General features: G+C 53.0%; 6 protein-coding genes across 6 annotated transcripts; 4 read left to right on the top strand and 2 right to left on the bottom strand.

The window, feature by feature from the left end:
- Positions 1 to 1,147: 1,147 nt before the first annotated feature.
- BJX67DRAFT_130168 (uncharacterized protein) lies at positions 1,148 to 4,391 on the top strand. Its single transcript, XM_071024536.1, has one exon. The coding sequence runs from the start codon at positions 1,466 to 1,468 to the stop codon at positions 4,271 to 4,273; it is 2,808 nt and encodes a 935-aa protein (XP_070885523.1). The 5' UTR covers positions 1,148 to 1,465; the 3' UTR covers positions 4,274 to 4,391.
- Positions 4,392 to 6,932: 2,541 nt separating this feature from the next.
- Positions 6,933 to 10,320, top strand: BJX67DRAFT_355067 (uncharacterized protein). The gene has a single exon (XM_071029276.1). It carries the CDS (start codon positions 7,008 to 7,010, stop codon positions 10,068 to 10,070), a length of 3,063 nt encoding a protein of 1,020 aa, XP_070885522.1. The 5' UTR covers positions 6,933 to 7,007; the 3' UTR covers positions 10,071 to 10,320.
- A 209-nt stretch (positions 10,321 to 10,529) lies between these two features.
- kgd1 (alpha-ketoglutarate dehydrogenase KGD1) lies at positions 10,530 to 14,623 on the top strand. The gene is made up of 5 exons (XM_071029275.1): positions 10,530 to 10,751; positions 10,851 to 11,220; positions 11,288 to 13,332; positions 13,387 to 13,760; positions 13,813 to 14,623. The coding sequence occupies exons 2-5, from the start codon at positions 10,999 to 11,001 to the stop codon at positions 14,349 to 14,351; spliced, it is 3,180 nt and encodes a 1,059-aa protein (XP_070885521.1). The 5' UTR covers positions 10,530 to 10,751; positions 10,851 to 10,998; the 3' UTR covers positions 14,352 to 14,623.
- Positions 14,624 to 14,745: 122 nt separating this feature from the next.
- BJX67DRAFT_355060 (putative PHD finger domain protein (Ing1)) lies at positions 14,746 to 17,184 on the top strand. The gene is made up of 6 exons (XM_071029274.1): positions 14,746 to 15,343; positions 15,398 to 16,080; positions 16,129 to 16,340; positions 16,389 to 16,937; positions 16,988 to 17,062; positions 17,113 to 17,184. The coding sequence occupies exons 1-5, from the start codon at positions 14,948 to 14,950 to the stop codon at positions 17,044 to 17,046; spliced, it is 1,899 nt and encodes a 632-aa protein (XP_070885520.1). The 5' UTR covers positions 14,746 to 14,947; the 3' UTR covers positions 17,047 to 17,062; positions 17,113 to 17,184.
- On the bottom strand, positions 17,185 to 18,324 carry dscB. Its single transcript, XM_071029273.1, has 2 exons — positions 17,994 to 18,324; positions 17,185 to 17,903 (listed from the first exon to the last, which is right to left on the bottom strand). The coding sequence occupies exons 1-2, from the start codon at positions 18,258 to 18,260 to the stop codon at positions 17,247 to 17,249; spliced, it is 924 nt and encodes a 307-aa protein (XP_070885519.1). The 5' UTR covers positions 18,261 to 18,324; the 3' UTR covers positions 17,185 to 17,246.
- A 127-nt stretch (positions 18,325 to 18,451) lies between these two features.
- BJX67DRAFT_355053 (TFIIH subunit TFB1 family protein) lies at positions 18,452 to 20,588 on the bottom strand. The gene is made up of 2 exons (XM_071029272.1): positions 20,305 to 20,588; positions 18,452 to 20,239 (listed from the first exon to the last, which is right to left on the bottom strand). Exons 1-2 carry the CDS (start codon positions 20,444 to 20,446, stop codon positions 18,480 to 18,482), a joined length of 1,902 nt encoding a protein of 633 aa, XP_070885518.1. The 5' UTR covers positions 20,447 to 20,588; the 3' UTR covers positions 18,452 to 18,479.
- Between the last annotated feature and the right edge of the window lie 424 nt (positions 20,589 to 21,012).

Here is a 21,012-nt window from a genome sequence, read left to right as displayed (position 1 = left end):
GCCCTCGAGCGGAGCGAGGGATGCAGGCCTATTCTTTCCAGCCTAGATTGTCGGTCACACCCGGCCGAATGGCCGGGGACAACCCAGGAGGCATGCAATATTGTTGCCCCCAGCATCAAGAGGGGATAGCTATGATGGCACGCATCCCCATGCTGCATATGCATTGTTGCATTTGAGATATCCAATTCTGCGGTGATTCTGCGTCGGTGCGAGAAACATATCGTAGTCGGAGAAAGGCGTTCTTTGATCTGGTACTTCTGGAGTCACGAGGTTTTCGCACTCAAAAGTGGATGTGGTAGTAAGCATTGAAGCCTCCGTGGGACTCATGGGAGAAGCTGGGTGGTTTATATAAACGATGGTGGAGTCGAAGGGCTTGGGTAACCCGATGCCTGCAAGTAAGATGACTGTGTAACAACAAGGTAGTAAATATCCCTGTGCTTTATTTCTGCGGTGCTACGCGAGAGTGCTCGAAGTAGTCTCCTGTCGGCGGGAATTCGTGAAACAGCTGACTTCCGCTTCCGGCATTCGTAATTATCACCCAACCTCGGAAGGAGATGGCGTTGACTTGGGGATCATGGAAATCACGGATGCATCGACCAGCGATCGGCAACAGGCAACCACAGAGTCAAAGACCAGAGTCGACCATGCCGATCATCGCGCAGAACAATCGGTCTTGGTGCTTGGCCCTGAAGGCCGGCAGAGTCGGGTCCACAACAATCCAGACCAAACGGTTGCAATTCTGTCCTTGACACCCACTGTTCTCAGCCATATTCGAGGGAATCTGGCTGGTTTCGGCAACAACGTGCCACGTCGATGGGGCCGTCGGTGAAAACGAGGGACAATGCGTTGCCCAGTATCTTCCCATCATTGCTCCTGTATGCAATTGAGGCTCTTGAAAGTGATCATCGTGGGTTCGTAACTTCTGGGCTGGGATGGACGGCCTTTGCTCAGCAAAACCCACCAGGAGTGGGAAGCGGAGCGCTCCACGACTGATAAGGCCCCTCAACCGCAAGGCAATTCCAGGACAAAGCCTGGGTTGGGCCCTGGGTAAAACCTTGGTTTGAGCCAGAGTGCGGTTTGGCCCTCGACGGCCAAAATTAGCAGCGCTCGACCTCCGACTGGCCAGAACTGGAACCGGCAACGCAACGGCCGTCAAGTTCCAAGGTCTCGCACATGATGGAACTTCCCTGAATCATGTTGCTCTCGAAGAGCAACAACAACGGGTTGACTATTATTCTAGACATTATTCTATCGCAACCCTCGACGTTGGCATCTGATTCTCTCTTCTTGTCCTTCTTTTCTCTGGATCATCCCCTACCTCTGCTCTTCGCTTTCCATCCTTGGGCGGCTTATCTGTTGGGTTGTTGAGTCGTTGGCCTCGTCTTTGATCGCTGGTCACACGACAATTGAACAATTTTGATGGCTGTTGCTCCCCGTCGTGGACTGCCACCCCGACATCTCAAAAATGGCGTACAACGCCGTTTCCCAAGCCGACCACGAGCTGGCTTCCGACTCTGATGATTCTCGGGGTCCCTCTCCGCAACCGCAGCCACGCCCTGGTTCAATGATAAGCGCGATAACGGCCAGTTACGTTGTGGTGGAAAACGATGATTACGAGGTGGTCGATCCGCACCCAACACGCCCAGCTCCCAATAGTGCGAGTTTTAGCCCCCGGGCGGCTGATGCACCTCCGGACCGCACGGAGCAACAAAGAACAACTACCGAGATCTCTATTCCTCTCAGCCACCCAACACCGGGGCTGCAATCGTTGCAAGGCGCCTACCTTCACAATGTGGAGAGGCTGGAGAAGACCGCTGAACGTCTAAGCCTGAGTTCCGCGGATATCGGAAGCGAGATTCGTAAGATGGATCTCGAACAGCGGAGGCGCTCAAGCTCAACCTCCAACCATACCAATTCACAGAGCCCACAGGATGGCACCGTTGTTTCTCGCCGAGGCTCGCTGCAGTCGGTTACTCGTTTAGCGCAGCTCTCAGAGCAACAAGCCTTCGAAGACCTTCCTGAACACTTGGAGACACGAGTCTTAGAACATCACGCATCGGGAGACGGCCGCGAACCCTCGGTAGCGCAACATGCCATACCCTCTTCCCTTCCTCCCTCCCTCATATCTGCCGCCACATACCATACGGAGACGAATGAGGTCGGGCCTGAGCAAGGTCCACACGCCGTACGCTCTTACCTCCCCACACCCCCGAAACCCACCGCCGCATACCCCACGGATAAGAATATGGTGGGGGTTGAGCGAGAACAGCCCGTCATACAACCTCACATTGCGTCGCCTCCCGAATCCGCGATATATCACACGAAGATGAACGAGATCGGGTTGACAGAGGTGAAAGGGGCCGGGGCTGAGCGACCCCCCTCAGCGGCTTCAGGTGACACTTACCTTCAGGCCAGGTCCCTGTTCACAGATTTCGATGGCGTTCACTATGATCCGAACGGGAGCCGGCGGCGGTTGTCTTTGACCAGACCTCCCCTCGCAAGCCGGCCTGAGTCCTACAAGCAGCCACAGGAGGGGGAGAATATGGTCTTCTACCCTGCACCCGTACCGATGATGCTCAACCTACCTCCTCGACTCTCCCAGCGCCCGGATCAGCGCGAAAGAGAGAAACGCCGCACACAGCTTCTCGATGTGGTTGTCCCTGAGAATCGAAAATCAGCGCCGTGGCTGTCTGACCAAGATCAAAGCGATCGTAGGAGGACGAAGCAGCCGTCAGAGTTACCACCACAACTACGCGCCAGTGTCTTTTTTGAGCCGCCAAGCACATCCCTTGACATAGAACCCACACAGACCTCGGCGGTTGCGACACTCGACAGTATTCTTGACGCCTCCACAACAGCTCCTGTCACAGCTTTCACTGACCACCCCTTCGCCGGCCCTCTGGGTGCCGAGGTATATGGCAGCTCTAAACATGGGAAACTCTCCAAGGACGTATCGGGACCCAGGGGAAAGCAAAGACCAAAGAGCACGCTCGCGCCCCGGCATCAACCCTCGGGTTTGAACTCTCGGTCAGGTTCCCTTTTGGCAGAAGGGCGTGAAACCACATCGTTACCTAGATCCAACTCCGACACTGAAGACGATTCTGAAGAGGGTTCGGAATCTGGTGAAGAAGACTACGATGATGATGAAGAAGAAGAAGAAGAAGAAGAAGATGATGATGATGATGATGATGATGATGAAGATGATGAGATCCAAATCACCGGGCCACCCGCTACTTTACTTGCAGAATTAGAGCAAAGAAAGCATGATCTAAAACACAGGCGTCGGACTGCAGCTAACGCGGTTGGCTTGCATTCCACCCTTCTCCAGCTCGAAGCGGTTGCAGCGAAACAGAGCGAACACAGGCGGCAGAAGCCTGTCGCCCTTGCATGGGAAAATACGGATGCCCATAACGACGAAGATGAAGATGAGGATGTTCCGCTTGGCATGCTTTACCCGGATGGAGCTCAAGCCGCTCAGGAGGCTCGGCCCGTGGGCCTTATGGAGAAGAGGGAGATGGAAGAGACTGAACCCCTGAGCAGGCGACGAGCACGACTCCGAGGCGAGCCGTTACCACAACCTCCTGAACAGCGTCCTGTTACTATGTATTCGCATGCTGCGCAAGGCCCTCTCGATCAGGCCCAAGAAGATGACAGCGGTGACGAGGAAGAAACTCTTGCCCAGCGCTCAAGGCGACTTAAAGACCACCAACGCTCGATTTCTAAAGCTGACACTGATTTTACCACCGAGATAATGGCCGAGTTCGACAATCTAAAGGATGATGGGACTAAAGATAATCAGGATGAGCCATCCCAAGAAGATGAAACCTTAGCTCAGAGACGGGCTCGTCTCAAGAAGGAAGCTGATGCAAAGCGGAACTCAGGCCTAAAGATTCCTCGCTACCGACGGAGTATGGCGGATGTACTCTCTGCACGAACCCCGGAAACGGCTGGGCAGCAATCGCTGCATCAGGAGGATCCCAACCCTGGCGGCCTCGTTCACCAGCTCAATAATCGGGTATCGATGCAGCAACTTCCGGCTAACGCCGGACCGCCGAAGACGGCGGCAGGTCCCCCACACCACCAAACTCCTAGCATGGCCGGGCCGTATGGTTTCGGAATGGCACACCCGAACACATTTTACAGCGATGCCATCCTAAACAATGGACACCTAAGTTATGCAATGCCGAACAACTTCAATCCCAACGCCCTGCGAGATGTAATCGATCCGGGGCAGCGAGAGATTATCGATCGCTGGAGGCAGAGTATCGTCTAGTGGCTTTTATCCCTCAACCCCTTTACATATCGACAAACGCTGGAGGAAAGCGATCGGGTCAAGAAAAATAGGGTGCAGCGGTTTGTCTTGAAAGAGGCGAAGGAGAGGAAGAAATCTCTATCTGTGAGTTGAGCCCCCAGCCGGGTGTACAGGCTAGTTGCTTTAATAAATTTCTCTTCATCTATACTATTCTCGAGAGATAGCTAAGCAGAAGTGTAAATATCTCCTAGGATTAGATGCCTTTCCTATACGCGCAGCACTCTCAGGATTATAACCTGAACGAGTCTTTCTTCTTCTCTAAGGAACATCCATATCTATGGGATGTAGTGTCGATACTAGGCTTGCCGGACCTAGAAGCATCCATATCACGACAAGGTTCATTTCAAAAGTTCCAGTCCATAGCATGAAAACTTTACTCAACAAGTGATGACATCTGTGAAACTCAGTTGATAAATTTTTACAACAAGCCCGTTCTTAGCCTGTTCATCCAACAGTTACGCAAATAATCAGAAGACCTCCAAGTTGTTGAAAGAAATTACGGCTGCTCCCTACTCTGGGATTCTTGAGCTGAGCCTTAGCAACTACAAGTGAGTATAACTCCCTCCCGGATCTGCAGGTGTGTGCGTGACAACTCTGATATAAATGTTCAGGCGTTCTGGTCTGCCAACCACACCCCTTCCGAGCTATTCCTCCAATCTGCCTCCAGGATGGGTCTGCAACGACATACCACAGGTTCCGGTTCAACAGGAAGCGCGCGAAACTTCGGGCGAGGCGCCGTGATGATTGGAGGAGCACTGGGGATTGGATCCAAGCTTATACCGATGAAGAGAACTGTGGCGTTGCAATAATCTAGCGTCTTCAGCGTCTCCAAGGGCTCCAGACCGAGGGTCCAGGCGAGAAACCCTTGGAGCAGCAGAGACAGGATCTACGACTCGCCTTACTCAAGCATCACCGCGACTAGCCGACCGGTCGAAACATAATCCCTGCGAATCAGACATCAAGGTGTGAGAAGTGCAGCGGGCAAGTAAGGATACGCATGGTCGATCTGCACTCTGGCATGAGGACAGTATCAAGTGTGCTGAGCTTGGAGGTTGCTGTGGATATCCTTGTGGTTGTTGCAGCAAACCTCTCCGCGAATATTTCCGACCTACTGGAGAAGGAAAACAAGAGCCAGTGGCGCCTTACGGCCATTGCACTGCTGAGTGTGCGTGCTGCGTGCGTAACCAGGGGGGTTGTTATGTACCGGATCCTCGTCTCCCAGACCCTAGAAGTGAGGACTTCAAAGGCTCGTGTTAGCTTCTGTCGACCGTCAACGGTATTGGTGACGGATTAATTCATCATCTGACTTCATACGAGGGTCAGCCAGCGTCATTGCTCCGCCACCTCCCTCATATGAATCGCTTTAATCGTTCCTTCATTTCGCTTCACTCACCTGCATTCAATTGCTCTTTCCTAATACGGCTATCATGAAGTCTATCGCAGGTATAAATATCGCTAGATAGGCCTTAGTTAGCAACTCAGATTCTTCTTCCGCTTTTATCCCTATGATTACTCAAGTTACCTCAGCGCGCTTAGAATCTCCCCGTAACTCACTCGCACCTCCGTGGCTCATAGCTTCGAACCACTCATGAAATTCCGGGGGCCCGGGGCACCTTAGCACCTTCGTAATTTAGCATACTCGCTCTTCTACTTTGTTTGGAACTGAGACATAATACCTCTCCCACAATTGACAATAATAAAGGCCCTGTACTCATACTCTATTGGACAGACAAGTATCGATACAGATGACTGGCATCGACAGCGCCGTCTCGAGAGGTCCTTAGAAGAGGGACGCAACGATGGAACTGCTCTCCTCTCACATCATATCCCATCATTAACATTCTCAAAAACAATAACACATCAACTATTATCCTGCATGGAAAACTTGACCCAAATTTAACAAGCTTGGCTAGTTATAGCGAAACAGCCTCTACCCCATGTCTTGGGGCCCATTGAAATTGATCTTTTTGGGAGTGCTACTAGGCATCATTGCGAAAATCTTATGGAGATGCACGAGGGTTTGTGATAAAAAAATGCCAATAATAAAAGCCTTGTATTAATACTTTATTAGGCAGGGAGTTGTAGACCGACACGATATTTACCAACGTCGTCTTGACAAGCAATCCCCTGAAGCAGGTCATAACAATAGAAGCGCAAACAAGGAAGCCAAGTTGTCCACACCCAACCCTGCCGAGCCCAACCGGGCCTCACCGAGGCAAGTGCTTCGAAAGGTTGTTGTTTCAGCGAGTTCATGCCTGTCACATTACAGGCATGACATTCCTCGACTTTCTTGGTTGCAAAAGAAGTGTGTAGCAGTGCAATGCTATGGGGATTTATAGATTGGCTAGACAAGAGCTGACGGGAAATGGGGATATGAGCGGGTGTCTGATTTTCTGGAATTGAGAGATAGCTTCAATGAGGTCTTGATAACTTCGAGGCTGATTGCTCAAAGAGAACGAGTCAAATCTTGATGCCAGGTTTGCAGGTGTAGTTGAGGTCCTCCTAAAATAGGCACACTGCTGCTTCTCGCCCCACATGGCGTCTCTCGATCGAATCCTCCGCAGCGCTGCAGCCACAACTGGCCAGCACTGGGGGGCCATTCTTCGCCAAAATGGTTCCCTTCTGCACCTCCTGAGCGAATCTCTTCTCCCCGTCATACGGCGACAGCCGCGAGTGCCCCAAGGCACAGCTCACCATGCCACCATCGACTGTGTTCTCGTACTGGCGCCGCCGATCGAATGCGCCCCTTGTTCCTCCCGCTTTACAGCCCACCTCGAAAGTACTTGGTTCCAGCAGTCCTCCTCAGCTACCACTGATCACTGACTCGACAACTTTAACGGCCACTTTCGACGAGAAGTTCACGACAAGAGAGGGCCGGCCTTCACCAGCAGATTACTTCGCGAACTTTGATGGGGGAAACACAACGGTCTCCGTGTCGGCTATTGATGCGCCGTCGTCCTCGACCGCTACCCTTACAGCGGAAGCCTCTTCCTCCGAGGACCATACGCGGCCGCGATCGAGCCCCGAGGAACAACATAAGGAGACATCAACTCTTACTTCACAATCGGATTATTCCCAGCCCTCCCTCGCACCAGAGACCCCAGACCGGACGAACGAGAACTCTTCCAAGGCTACCTCGCCTTATCAACTGTCCACTGGAAGAAGCCCTTTGAGTCCCCAGCCTGTTGACGGTCAGCCAATGCGATCAGCCTCCCCGGGAATGGCGCCACCGAGCCACCGCCGCTTTCTAACCTCCCCCGAAGAATCACCGGGTGACAAAGTTTCGGGATCGCAGAGGGAATATCGGTTCGAGGGGCCTACGAGTCGGCGGCTGGTTGATCGTGATGTACAACCGGTTGAGCCTGTGCCACTGCCGCAAAGGTCTGGCAAGACGATGCTGCATCTCCTCAATCCAATGTCTCTCTTGGCCAAGAGACGCGCTCATCAGATGGCTGGGTTGCGTCCGGAAGATGTGAGCAAGGGCTCTAGGAACCTCGTACCTGCAATTCCGGACGACTATGACCCTCGAATCCGGGGCCACATTGTCCACGACTTTTCCGCGCCTCGTCCTAGACGTCCGCTGTCGGCGGCACCTGTGCCCTCTCTCGAACCGACGAATCAACCAAGCGTATCTAGTGGGATTGGGCATGATAATAATGGGAACGAGCTGAGCGTGCGCGCAAGCGATTCGGGCGGCATCTTTGCCAATCCACCGGAGCAGGGCAAGAAGCATTGCGATCATTCGCCCGTGTTCAAAGAGCATTTCGAGGATGACAAAAGGGCTCTACAGGTTGAGAATAAAGCTTATCTGCAATCATCTCTCTTGACAGATCCATCTAACCGGGATCACAATCCGCATGCAATTCCGGTTTTTGCCAGAAAGCTCCCTTCTTCAATCATAGACAACGGCGAGAAGCCCCTCGATGAACAGTCGAAACCGAGTTCCAGAACTGATGTTGCAGTTGATAAGCCAACGGAAGTTGAAGAAGACCCAGATACGTTCGATATTGAACAGCCACAACAGCCTTCTGGGCTGCCAAAGCATTTCAAGAGTAACGCTTCTCGATTCAGCTTCGATATGAATGGAGTCGGTTCCTCAACCCAAGAGAAGCTATTGGAGGAGAAGCATAAGGAGAAGGAAGCCGCACGGAAAGCCCAAGCGCGGCTGAATGGAGAGTTCAGCGACATTGAAGACGATTACGACAATGATATGTTTGACGATATGGATGGACTTGAGGAGGAGATTCCGGGCGTTAATGTAGATGCTGATGAGGATGACCACTTTCGAGACTTCTCGGGCCCCGGGAATATACTAAATAAGTCGTGGCTAGCCCCGAATCTTTCTCCCGTCGTCGCCAGCCCTATCCAACCGGATATGCCAAGTACTCAGAATGGCCAATTACCGCCTTCGGAGACGCAGGGACTCGAGCAACCGACGGCGCCCCTCACTCAAGACGTCTCGATATTGGCAGATGATGCCTCAGAATCTTCGAAAACATTTCTAAGAGAATCGAAGGACTTTTCTGCCGCGCCATTACAATCAGGCCCAGACGAAGACGATCTCTACTTCGACGATGGGGAGTTTGGTGAACTAGACGCCGAACAAGCTGGAGATCGGTTCGATGAGTCTATCTTTGATGACCCTACAAGCCATCTCTATGATCGAAAACAGACCGCGAAATCTGTGCCTTCTGACCAGCCTGGACCTGAGGAGCATGGACCAGAAGGAGGTTCTACTGGTGGCCTGAGACACGTTCCAAGCGTGGTTAGTGATCATCATCAGGGATTTGCTCCGAGACGATACGGGAGCGTTGTCGGGAATGCACCTAATTTGGAGCTCGCGGTGTCTCACGCCGGAGTCCTGTCAGAGCATAACTTGGAGGCTTTTCATAATGCTCTGGCGGACGCGGCTAATCGGGCAGCTACGAAAGGCCATCTTGAACACACCACGAGCACCAGCGAGCGATCCCTAGGCCAGGAAAGTACAACTCACACATTGGATTCCCAGCCTGGCCTGATATCGGACGAGAGCCGCGTAAGTCAGGTCATAGACCCGGTTATAGACCCGACTTCCTTCGAAGAAGCCTTCGAAGACTTTGATTACGACGATAATGACGATTTGCTCTACGACGATCCAATAATAGCAGCTGCTAACGCCGAAGCGCTCGAAAACGATGACGAGGGTATCTACGGACAAGAGTTTGGGTTCTATGCGCAGGCGTACGGCAACGGCTCGGAGCTCACACATGGAGGCTACTTCGGCCCTCGAGGTGTCGAAGGGATTTCTCGCAGCCACAGTGGGGGCGGGAAGTTTCGCGAACCTAGTCTAACCCCCATCACTGAACGGAGTGAATGGAGTACGCGCAACTCGATCATCTCAGTTGCGGCTCACGGAGTTGCCCACTCCAATCAGTCAGTCCCAAGCCCTGGGCTGGCTCAGCTGGTTGATATAGGCAGTCTAGATGATGAGCTGTCGTTGGGCGCACTTATGAAGCTGCGACGTGATGCCTGGGGTGGGAGCAACGGCAGCCTGCGGAGTAGCAGTGGCAGCCCGCCCCCACAGCAGAATTCTACCTCTAATAGAGCTAGCTTTGCTTTCTCCGATGTGAGCCCTACGGTGCATACCGTTCCTCCAGATTTCCTTGGGAGTCCAAATTCAATCGACTCCCCGGTGAGGGAATCAGACCGAGGTGCATGGGGGTATCATGTCCCCCAACAACGCACAGAGCGACCAGCGGCCGGAGAATCCGAGCCGTAGATCTAGACACTGACACGTGAGGTTTATTGGACCCCTTCATATATCTACATTACTATTTATTACATTATACCCATAGTTTTGAAGGTTAGCGTTTTGTACAGCTATGACGTGACGATTTAAGAAGGGATCTGGTGGCATTCTGGGCTAAGTAGCACGCCTTTTGCATATCGACTACATAATCATACTTCCTCCTATCCTCCCGTCTTCTGCATCACCCATATCAATGATGAAGTCTCCAAAGATACGTTATCCGCCTGGCTCTCCGCAAAAAACCCGTGGCGGGAAATGGTCATAGCCGGCTGTGGCTGTGCGGATTTCTCGGCCCGTTATCTGTTCGGATCCAGAGTCGGGCTGAGTCATCTGTGGCGCACCGCCGATTCTCAGCCAGTCATTTCGGATTTGGGCCAAACTTCCAGGACGCTGGCTCAGCCACGCGGTGCACCCGCCCGCCATAGCCGATTCTTCCCTCTCGTTGCTTTGCTTGACGCCCCCAGTCATTCCCTCCCATCTTTTGCTTCCTTCTTCACTTGGTTGCGATTCTCTTGTCTCCTACCTCTCCCCTCTTTTTTGCCCCAATCTGCAGTTTCATTATTCGAGGGTGTTCAGCTCTCTGATGAGTCGCGTTTCTATTCAGGTGCTGCGGCAATTTTAAGTCGACACCTGTTTTGACTGGTCCAAGTTGTCCGTCACTCCCGTGGAGTTTTCCCTTCATCCGCTGCCAAAATATGCCTCATGCAAAGCTTTCTATCTGCTGACCTGCGTTTCCAAATGACACAATAGATTTTTGCTCTTCTCAGTTCCTACGCGCCACTTGCACCTCTCTTCCCCTTCGTCGTCCTTAAAGCGACTTTCCACACGTCATACTAGTTCCTGAGTCTTTCGCATTCGCCCGCCCGTGAGTGAGCTCGAAGTTTGAGAAAGCCGCAAAATGCTTCGTTCCACCGCCATGAAGGCGACCAGCAGTGGCATGCTGAGTGGTCCTGCCTGCGCTGCGTGTAAACGGTCAATGTCTCTAGCTTCCGCTCTTCGGCGTGGTACTTCTGGCTCCAGCTCAAAACTCGGGTTGGCCGCCCGGCGGCCTCTCGCCCTTGTTGATCGGTTGTCAAATGGCAAGAGATACTATGCGGCGCCCGCTGAGGGCACTGGTGTGGTAAGAATGATCATAAAGCCCCAACTTAATCTCTTGATCTCTGACTGACTTGCGTGTATCGTTCCAGGAGGCCAGCGACTCCTTCCTCCAGGGCAACACGGCCAACTATATCGATGAGATGTACGTCGCATGGAGGAAAGACCCCGCTAGCGTTCATATCTCATGGCAGACGTATTTCCGCAACATGGAGGAGGGAAAGATGCCCATTTCCCAGGCCTTCCAGCCCCCTCCGACACTCGTCCCAACACCTACTGGTGGCGTACACCAGGAAATGCCTGGCGCCGGTCTTGGCTTCTCCGCGGGAACCGACGTTACGAAACACTTGAAAGTACAGCTCCTCGTTCGGGCGTATCAGGCTCGTGGTCACCACAAGGCCAAGATTGATCCTCTCGGTATCCGTGGTGAGGCCGAAGCCTTCGGCTATAGCAAGCCAAAGGAACTCGAGATGGACCACTATGGCTTCACTGAGCGCGACCTGGATGAAGAATTCGATCTTGGCCCTGGTATCCTCCCCCGTTTCGCAACAGGAAACCGCAAGAAAATGTCTCTTCGCGAGATTATTGCCGCTTGTGAGAAGATCTATTGCGGTTCGTACGGTGTGGAATATATTCATATCCCAGATCGCAAGCCTTGCGATTGGATCCGTGACCGCTTTGAGGTTCCAGAACCCTACAAGTACTCTGTGGATGACAAGCGCCGTATTCTAGACCGCCTGATTTGGAGTTCCAGCTTTGAGAGCTTCCTCGCCACTAAGTTCCCAAATGACAAGCGTTTTGGCCTGGAGGGATGCGAATCCCTTGTGCCTGGTATGAAGGCTCTGATCGATCGCAGCGTCGACTACGGCATTAAGGACATCGTCATTGGCATGCCTCATCGTGGTCGTCTTAATGTCCTCTCCAATGTCGTCAGGAAGCCCAATGAATCCATCTTTAGCGAATTCGCCGGCTCCACCGAACCTTCTGACGAAGGCTCGGGCGACGTCAAGTACCATCTAGGTATGAATTTCGAGCGCCCCACCCCCTCCGGTAAGCGTGTGCAGCTCTCTCTTGTCGCGAACCCATCCCATCTGGAAGCTGAAGACCCCGTTGTGCTGGGTAAGGCCCGCGCCATTCAACATTACAACAACGACGAAAAGAACTTCGACTCAGCTATGGGTGTTCTGCTGCACGGCGATGCTGCCTTTGCTGCGCAGGGTGTTGTCTATGAGACCATGGGTTTCCATTCCCTGCCTGCTTACTCGACAGGAGGAACCATTCACATCGTTGTGAACAACCAGATTGGCTTTACCACCGACCCTCGCTTTGCTCGATCTACCCCGTACTGTTCAGATATTGCTAAATCGATCGATGCTCCTGTTTTCCACGTGAATGCGGATGATGTTGAGGCTGTGAACTACGTTTGCCAGGTTGCTGCCGACTGGCGTGCCGAGTTCAAGCGTGATGTTGTCATTGACATTGTCTGCTACCGTAAGCAGGGCCACAACGAGACTGACCAGCCATCTTTCACCCAACCTCTGATGTACAAGCGTATCGCCGATAAGAAACATCAGCTCGACTTGTACGTTGAGAAGCTCATCTCAGAGGGTACATTCACCAAGGAGGATATCGATGAACACAAGAGGTGGGTCTGGGGTATGCTCAACGATAGCTTTGACCGAAGCAAGGACTACCAGCCCACTGGTAAGGAATGGCTGACTTCTGCCTGGAACGGTTTCAAGACTCCCAAGGAGCTTGCAACGGAAGTTCTGCCGCATCTTCCCACCGCGGTTGAGCCCTCTATCCTGAAGGCTATCGCAGATAAGATTAGCGGCGCCCCTGAGGGCTTCACTTTGCACCGCAACTTGAAACGTATCTTGTCTAGCCGTAAGAAGACCGTGGATGAAGGCCAGAACATTGATTGGGCTACTGCCGAGGCTCTTGCCTTTGGATCTCTCGTTGACGAGGGCTATCACGTCCGTGTGTCTGGCCAGGATGTGGAGCGCGGTACCTTCTCCCAGCGTCATGCTGTTCTGCACGACCAGGAGACTGAGTCTACATACACCCCCCTTCAACACATCAGCAAGGACCAGGGAAGTTTCGTGATCTCTAATTCATCCCTGAGTGAATTTGGAGCGTAAGTTTTGATCCCTGATTTGAAATTGAAAGACGACATCTGATGTGTTCACAGCCTTGGATTCGAATACGGTTACTCTTTGACCTCTCCCAATGCCCTCGTGATGTGGGAAGCCCAGTTCGGTGACTTCGCCAACAATGCTCAGTGTATTATTGACCAGTTCATCGCTTCTGGAGAGTCCAAGTGGCTGCAGCGCTCCGGTCTGGTTCTGTCTCTTCCCCACGGTTACGACGGCCAGGGCCCTGAGCACTCGTCCGGACGTATGGAACGTTACCTCCAGCTCTGTAACGAAGAGCCTCGTGTCTTCCCTTCCCAGGACAAGCTAGACCGCCAACACCAGGATTGCAACATGCAGATCGCCTACATGACTAGCCCAGCAAACTTGTTCCACCTGTTGCGGCGCCAGATCCACCGTCAATTCCGCAAACGTACGTTCTTACCTCTTTTTATAGCGCTCTAACTAAGCTAATGATAATCCAGCCCTCGTCATCTTCTTCTCCAAGTCCCTTCTCCGACACCCGATCGCTCGCTCATCTCTGGAAGAATTCACTGAGGGCTCTCACTTCCAATGGATTATCCCCGATCCGGGTCACGGTACCGCTATTGACGATCCTGAGAAGATTGAGCGCGTTATTCTTTGCTCTGGTCAGGTGTATGCTGCCCTGACGAAGCACCGTGAAGCAAACAACATCCGCAACACTGCCATCACTCGCGTTGAACAGCTGCACCCCTTCCCTTGGGCTCAGCTTAAGGAGAACCTTGACAGCTACCCCAACGCTCGTAACATTGTCTGGGCGCAGGAAGAGCCCTTGAACGCCGGTTCTTGGAGTTACGTCCAGCCGCGTATCGAGACCTTGTTGAACGAGACCGAGCATCACAACCGGCGCCATGTCATGTACGCAGGCCGCTCACCCAGTGCCTCTGTGGCCAGCGGTCTGAAATCGGTTCACCTGAAGGAGGAACAAGAGCTTCTGCAGGACGCTTTCTCCGTCCACCAGGAGCGTCTGAAGGGCGAGTAGGATTTCGTCTTTCCGAATGCTTCATTTAAGAAGGGAGTGGACTTTTCGTCTACCGAAAAGCCCACCCATTTTGGCCTACATTGTATGACTGATTTTCTTTCGTTTCCTTTGTTGTTTTGCATTGGCTCGGTCATGGTAGCGCTGGGGCATTGGTATCTAGGGTTGACCCTGGTGGAAATTTCCTGGGCTGGCCTATTTATACCTAGAGTGTCTTTCTGCGTATATGTAAAATAAATACTAACGTTGGTATAATATGAATCTCTTTCGTTCTGCTTTTTCCTCCCGGGCTGGCAAGTTCGCCCACCCAGAGACAACAGTGACGTCATGGCTCGTTTTCTCCGCTGACTAAACACCACCTTGACGCCTTGTGTTTCAGGCATTCGTCTCCAATCTGCCCAGACTCGGCGCCGTCCGCAATCAGGCCCTTTTCTCCGCACTCCTCAGCTTCTTCTGCTTTTCTTTCTCATCGCCGGTTTCAGCCTTCGTTCTCGTCGCCCTTGCGGATGTTCCTTTTGTCGACCTACTTGCCTTTCGCCGCTATTGATTGTCACTGGTCGTTTTGTTCGAACTTAGCCTTGCTCTTTCCCTGTTGAACAATGTCTGCTGCTGCTTCGTCGGCTGTCAGCTCTCAGGGTCAGAATGCCCGTCAATCGGCGCGCCAGACGAGGACGAACCCTTCACGAACATCCAAGACTCTCGGACGCTCCTCCTTTTTATATGGTCATGGATCAATGATGGATCAGGTCTCTTCGCCTCTAATACCCCATGGATTCTACCCTGCGCTCACTCATTTCACTGACGCCATCACCGCCCTTCCACGGGAGTTCCGACGACACAATTCGCTGCTCAAGGAGGTCGACGCCAAGGCGTGGGCACTTGAGGAGAATCTATTACAGCTACTGAAGGTTTCGTCTGAGTCTCAGTCGACTCCTTATCCGGCTAACCCTGCTCCTGTCATTGGAGGAGTCGTTCGAGATGACCTCTTGCCTGCGGTAAGTTCTGGTGCATGTGTGATCGTATCATACTAAGGATGTATATGCTGGTAGGACCCTTCTCGGGCCCCCGAAACTCCCGAGAGTAAAAGTCGCCGCGTCCTCTTCGACCGTGTTCGACATACCCTCTCCGATCTTATGATGACGGCCGATGAGAAAAATCATGTGATTTCTAATGCAAACGAAGAGCTTGACCGTCAGATCATGCGCCTAGATATGATATTTCCGTGGATTTCTGGCGAGATTAGTGAGGAAGCCCGCCTCGGAAGTCTGAATCACTGGGCATACTCAAATCGGAATGCTGCCAAGTCTACCAACGAGCGTCCACGCCGAGAGGCCGCCTCAAATAAGGATCTTGTGCATGCACTGCACGAGGCAGAAGCCGCGTCCCGCAGTGAAGCCAGACGAGAAGCGGTATTAGCGCGCAGGCAACGCCGGGCTCATGCGGATTCGGACTTAGAAGAAGCGCGCGCTGCTGGCTCCCGCAAGGGACAGGGTAGTAAGGGTCGTGTTCCCGCGGACGCTGGCTCTATTGGTCAGAGTCATTCTGGAAACACTGGCTCCTCGAGTCAGGCCAAGCGTCGCAAGGTCGAGCGACCTGCCACTGTAGAGGGTAGCGCAGCTATGGAGCGTTCTGTTAGCAGCGCTGGAGGTTCTCGGGGCGGACCGAAAGACACTGCGGATGCGACCAAGAAACGACCGCGGGCGCCAAATGCTAACGCAGCTGCTCGTAAAAGGTAAGTTTATCGCTACCCATCCCACAGTGGTTAACTAACAGGGAGCAGAAACAACACCGGAGCATCTGCCGCGGGTTCACCTGTCTTTGGTGCTTCTCCCCTTGTTGGGTCTGCTTCAACTGCAGCAATTCCACGCAGTGCAGCCAGTCCTGGCCCTGGCGTGTCGCGGCCGCAATCGTCCAGAGCACCGCAGAACTCAACGCAAACAAATGCCCGGCAAAGGCCCTCATCATCCGCATCAAACCGTGTATCTAGCTCTGGTACGTCTATAATACGGATGTTATCCTTGACATCACTAACTTTTGTAGGCAAAACCACCGACATTAAAGCCTCACAGAAGGAGACACCATCTCGAACGGAAATGGTTCCTTTTCCAGATATTCCGCGGACCCTGGAGCCTGAAACCTTGGACACCCCTCAAACCATGGCATCGGTGGCCACTCAACGAGATGATACTGATCGTAGACCCGCTGATTCCACCGAACCCGCTGAGGGCCCGGGTCCTGCCACGAATGCGGGCCCCAAGAGTAGACCATCGAAGACCTCGACACCCGTACTTGCTTCCGCGGAGCCAGTCCAGCAGCGCGTGCGGCCGACAAGAAGCACAGATCCCGCACCTAAGCGTACCCAGAAGAAGAACAGCGGCAACAGCGCACCGGCGATGCCACCACCGACAGCGTCGGACGGAGAGGAATCGCTGCACGAAGGCGACGACGAGGATGAAGAAGGCGAACCACGGTACTGCTACTGCAACGAAATCAGTTTCGGCGAAATGGTGGCGTGTGATAACGATGCGTGTCCCCGCGAGTGGTTCCATCTATCGTGTGTTGGGCTCACGAAGCCCCCCGGACGCAATGGCGAGTTCTTCCCCCCCCTTTCCGAATGATAGTTGCTAATCAGTGAATAGTCAAATGGTATTGTGTCGAGTGCAAGGAGAATATGCGACGAAGTCGAAGCGGGCGGTGACACTCGAAGCCTGAAAGTGCGAGAAGTTCACTCTCATTTAGCGTACGGTTCTAACAGCTCCTTCAGTAATAGATCTACGCGAATACCTTTTGTTTCAAGCATCGGTCAATTCTAATGCTTTATTTGCTAGCCCAATATGTTAGACCTTCTCGTACTGTATAAAACCCATTGTAAGATATACATTCACACGACCATGCAAGTCACTCACTCCTAACAACCCTCTGCCTACTACTCCCACCGACCCCAGCAGCGGAGGTCCCACTCGCTGCCGCGGCGGCCTCACTTTCCAACCTCCTCCTCAAATTTTCAAACCCCCCGCTCTCCGCCTCCCCCCTCGCCAACCTCGAAATCGAGAACGAACTCCCCTCCTCCCCAACAACCCAGCCAGGCACCCTCCACCCGGAACTCCCACTCCCCGCAGCGAGGGGGAGAACATCCGCCCGCCACGCAACACCAACTACCCACCCCACGAAACTCGGCAGAATCATATACGGGAACTGCGAAAGCGCGAGTTGCGCGGCGACCAGGTACGTCGTGGATTTATCGCTCAAGGATATCGTCAGCGATTTCTTCGCCGATGTTGTTGTTGTTGTTGTCTGCGTAGCCCGGGTGGATTGGGAGCGGGAGGCGGGGTTGGATGGCGTTGCAGGGGCAGAGGAGGGAGAAGTCGTAGTCGAGATCATGTAGCGGTATGTGGAGGGGATAGAAGCGTGGTACTGCGCGAGCAATGCGAAGATTGTTGCCGTGGGCCCGGAGGGGAGGTAGTTTATTCTCCCTACTGTGACAGGTCTCACGACGAGGGTCAAGAGAAGCGGTGGGAGGAGTGTTGTATATGGTAACGTCGAAAGAATAAAGGTCTATGGGAACAGGGCACAGAGAACACATCAGTTAGCGGTCACCCCATCAAACCGGGCATGAGAAAGGAAGTTGGTCGGGAAGGAACATACAGCCATCTTCCTTCCCCCCCACGCCCGCTCGACAACACGGACACGGTAAACCAGCAACGCGGCGAAAAGGGCCTCCGTTGAATTCGCGAACCCGGCAACTTGCCAGATCAGGGCACGCCAGAATTGGCCGTAGGGGAAGAAATGCGGGGAGACGTAGATGGCGGGGACATGTTTGACGTCGAAGATGGAGAGGGCGATCGAGGCGACGATGGTGTAGATTAGAAGGAATTTGGTGAGGGGAGTGTTTGCTAGACTGCTTGTCTGCATCTCCTTCTTTGAATTCGTAGCAGGCGGACGGGATCGTGTGTCTGGGGTTGAGGAAGGAAGGTCGTCTGGTGGAGGATTGTTTGTGACACGTTGCGGAGGCGGTGACGTGAGGCTTCGGAGAATGAGCCTCGGCATGCCGATGCTGAAGAATCATCGAGACTAAAGTGTTTCTTTCAGTGGGAGACTAGGGTGATCCATAGAGTTAAATTCGTTAATTGGCTAGCTATTACTGGGATCTATATTCTTGGTCTCCTCAGCTAACGCCTCCTTATACCGTACCAGGGCTGTTTCCAATGCCCGGATCGTCGGACCCAAAAGACGCTTCACTGCTTGCTCTCCACCTGGTATACTGTCTAAATTCACCCGCAGCCTCTTCCCCGTCGCCTGTAGCACCTCGCGCGCATGCTGCTTGGTTTTGTTCACCTCGACCTGGCGCTCTGCCTCTGCATCTTTCGCGACGGCGGTGATGCGATCCATTGCGCGGTTCAGCGACTCAACCAGAGACGCCACTTCCGTTGCACGGTCCGGATTTCCGGACAAGAATGCCTGCCAGAATTGGTGCAGAAATTCGGTGGTCGTAGCGTGTGTGAGGGTTAGCCGGTCATAAAGAGCAGTGGTCAATCCATACGTGTCGGAGCTTGCCGAAACCTGTGCCTGAGCACAACGTTCTTTAATGACGTCCAGGATCTGTTTGGATGCGAGATACCGGTACGTCCGGGAGCTGGGTTTAGAGTCCTCCTCTTCGTCGTCTTCCTCCGGGTCGACCAGCTTACCTAGTGGTGCCGAACCGTCGTCGCCGAAATTGCGTTCAAGCATGGTACGTAAATTCTTCAATATCAGCTCGGGATCCTGCTTCTCGAACAATCGCTTTTGCTCGTCTTCTGCAAACTTTGCCGCCGAGAAAAACCGGCTCTGGTCTCGTATATTCAGAAGCACATGATTCTGCTCTTCGTCTCCGCGTAAATCGCGTAGCTGAAGCTCGTCATATGTCCCATCGTCTAAGTTCCCCACGGGTGCCGATGGAGCCCTATCCGCGGGGGCAACATTCGACATGATCTTTTCGCTTAGACTGTTTAGTGTGCGAATTATGGGCACCTTCTCCACGGCTGAGGGCCTCATGTCCAAGTCCGGGCGGTTCCCCCGGCGCTGGCTGTTATGTCCTTCGTTTCCTTCCAGGTCGAGGAAATGAGGCACGCTAATATCACGCGGCAGGTTCCCGTACTCGTCTGCCTTGAGGTACTTATCCAAAACCGCATCTGTCGCATCTGTCTCAGAGATACGCTCTCCACGCAGTTTCTTGAACAGTCGACTTTGGAAGAACCGTGACCAGAACTGTGATTCACTCAATTTTGGAACATTCTCATCATACACCCGCTTGACAAGCGGATGCTGACTAAAGATCAGCTGGATTTGCTCCTTGCTGATATTCAACTTGGTCACACTATCTTCCGTCCGCGGTTTCAACGTTGATAGAACATTATAAGAACCCCGCGTCTGTGATCGCTCGATAGCATGCGCGCGCAGGAGGTGCAGCCGTGTAGACCAAAACTGCGACATGAACTGACTCGCAGATAATGCTTCCGGTTTTGTATGCAAAGACTCCATGAACATCTTCTGTAAATTCGCATCCGCCTTCAGCAGCGACTGCTGCAGCTCGACATCAGTTCTGAGCCGTTTATCATCATCCCACCAGTTCTTTCCTGGTCCCATGGATGAAACAGCGCTCGCCATTGCCATAGCCGCTGACATGCCGCCTCCTTCTCCAGTGGGTACGGCAGAAGCCGGAGTCGCTTGCGCGGACTTTGCTGCTTGTATCGCGGCACTGAGAGCATCTTTAATAGCGTCCGCTTCTGCCCGGGCGTTCGCGCCGGCGGTAAACGAGAAGATGTACGGTTCGGATGTCGCAGAAGAATTCTTCGGAGGATTAACTAAGATTTTCAGCATAACTTTCGGGCTACTCGCGGGAGTCTGTTGTAAATCTATAATCTGTTGTTAGGCTTCCTTTCCCTTCGACCAAGGCATCGAGTATGAGGGTCAAACATACTCGTAATCTGAGCCACAGATATTGTAATTGTGCCAGATGCACCGCCCGCTGCTGGAATCCACGAAACCGACTGACCGTCCGCCGACATCGTCAGGGTGCCGTCCTTCTTCTTGTACGCCACCGAGCCACTCGGAGGTGCCATCGCGGTCGAACTCGACAGCGTCCACTGTCCTGGGCGGCGTAGAGAGATCCACCCATCGGGAGGGAAGAAACCCCAGTGCAGGAGCTGGGTGAGGGTTGAGGAAGGTCAACTGCCTTCAAGACAAGAGGTGCGCTTGTGGGACTTCGGGATCGTGTCAGAGAAGCTGAGAATTTGGAAGATGTTCAAGGCTATGGCACGTGACAGGGCCAGACTTTTCCTTGCCGTCTCTTGAGAGCTCCAACCGCCGACTCTGGGATTAAGAAATCTTAGGGTCTCATTCAATCCAAGTAATATGGCATTAACACTACTCAGCCTTGTTTTTAATCCACACTGAAGCTATGCTACATTGGAGCGAAGATGAGAGAAACCAGCAACCAAAGCTATTCATCAAACAGATACCAAATACTTTAGCTAACATCAAATATGCCCTACGCCCGCAATGAACTTTGCTTCCGTTATGCAGCCAAAACAAAAGCCCATGCTTGATCATGACGTGAAAAGAAAGCCGCTCACTTTTGTGCTTTGGAGATTGAAAACGGAGATAAGAATCCCACCAAAACGAAACA

The sequence above is a fragment of the Aspergillus lucknowensis genome (genome assembly GCF_044049455.1).
Source record: "Aspergillus lucknowensis strain CBS 449.75 chromosome Unknown BJX67scaffold_24, whole genome shotgun sequence".
Taxonomy (NCBI): domain Eukaryota; kingdom Fungi; phylum Ascomycota; class Eurotiomycetes; order Eurotiales; family Aspergillaceae; genus Aspergillus; species Aspergillus lucknowensis.
This window is presented reverse-complemented; position numbering and strand designations above follow the sequence as displayed.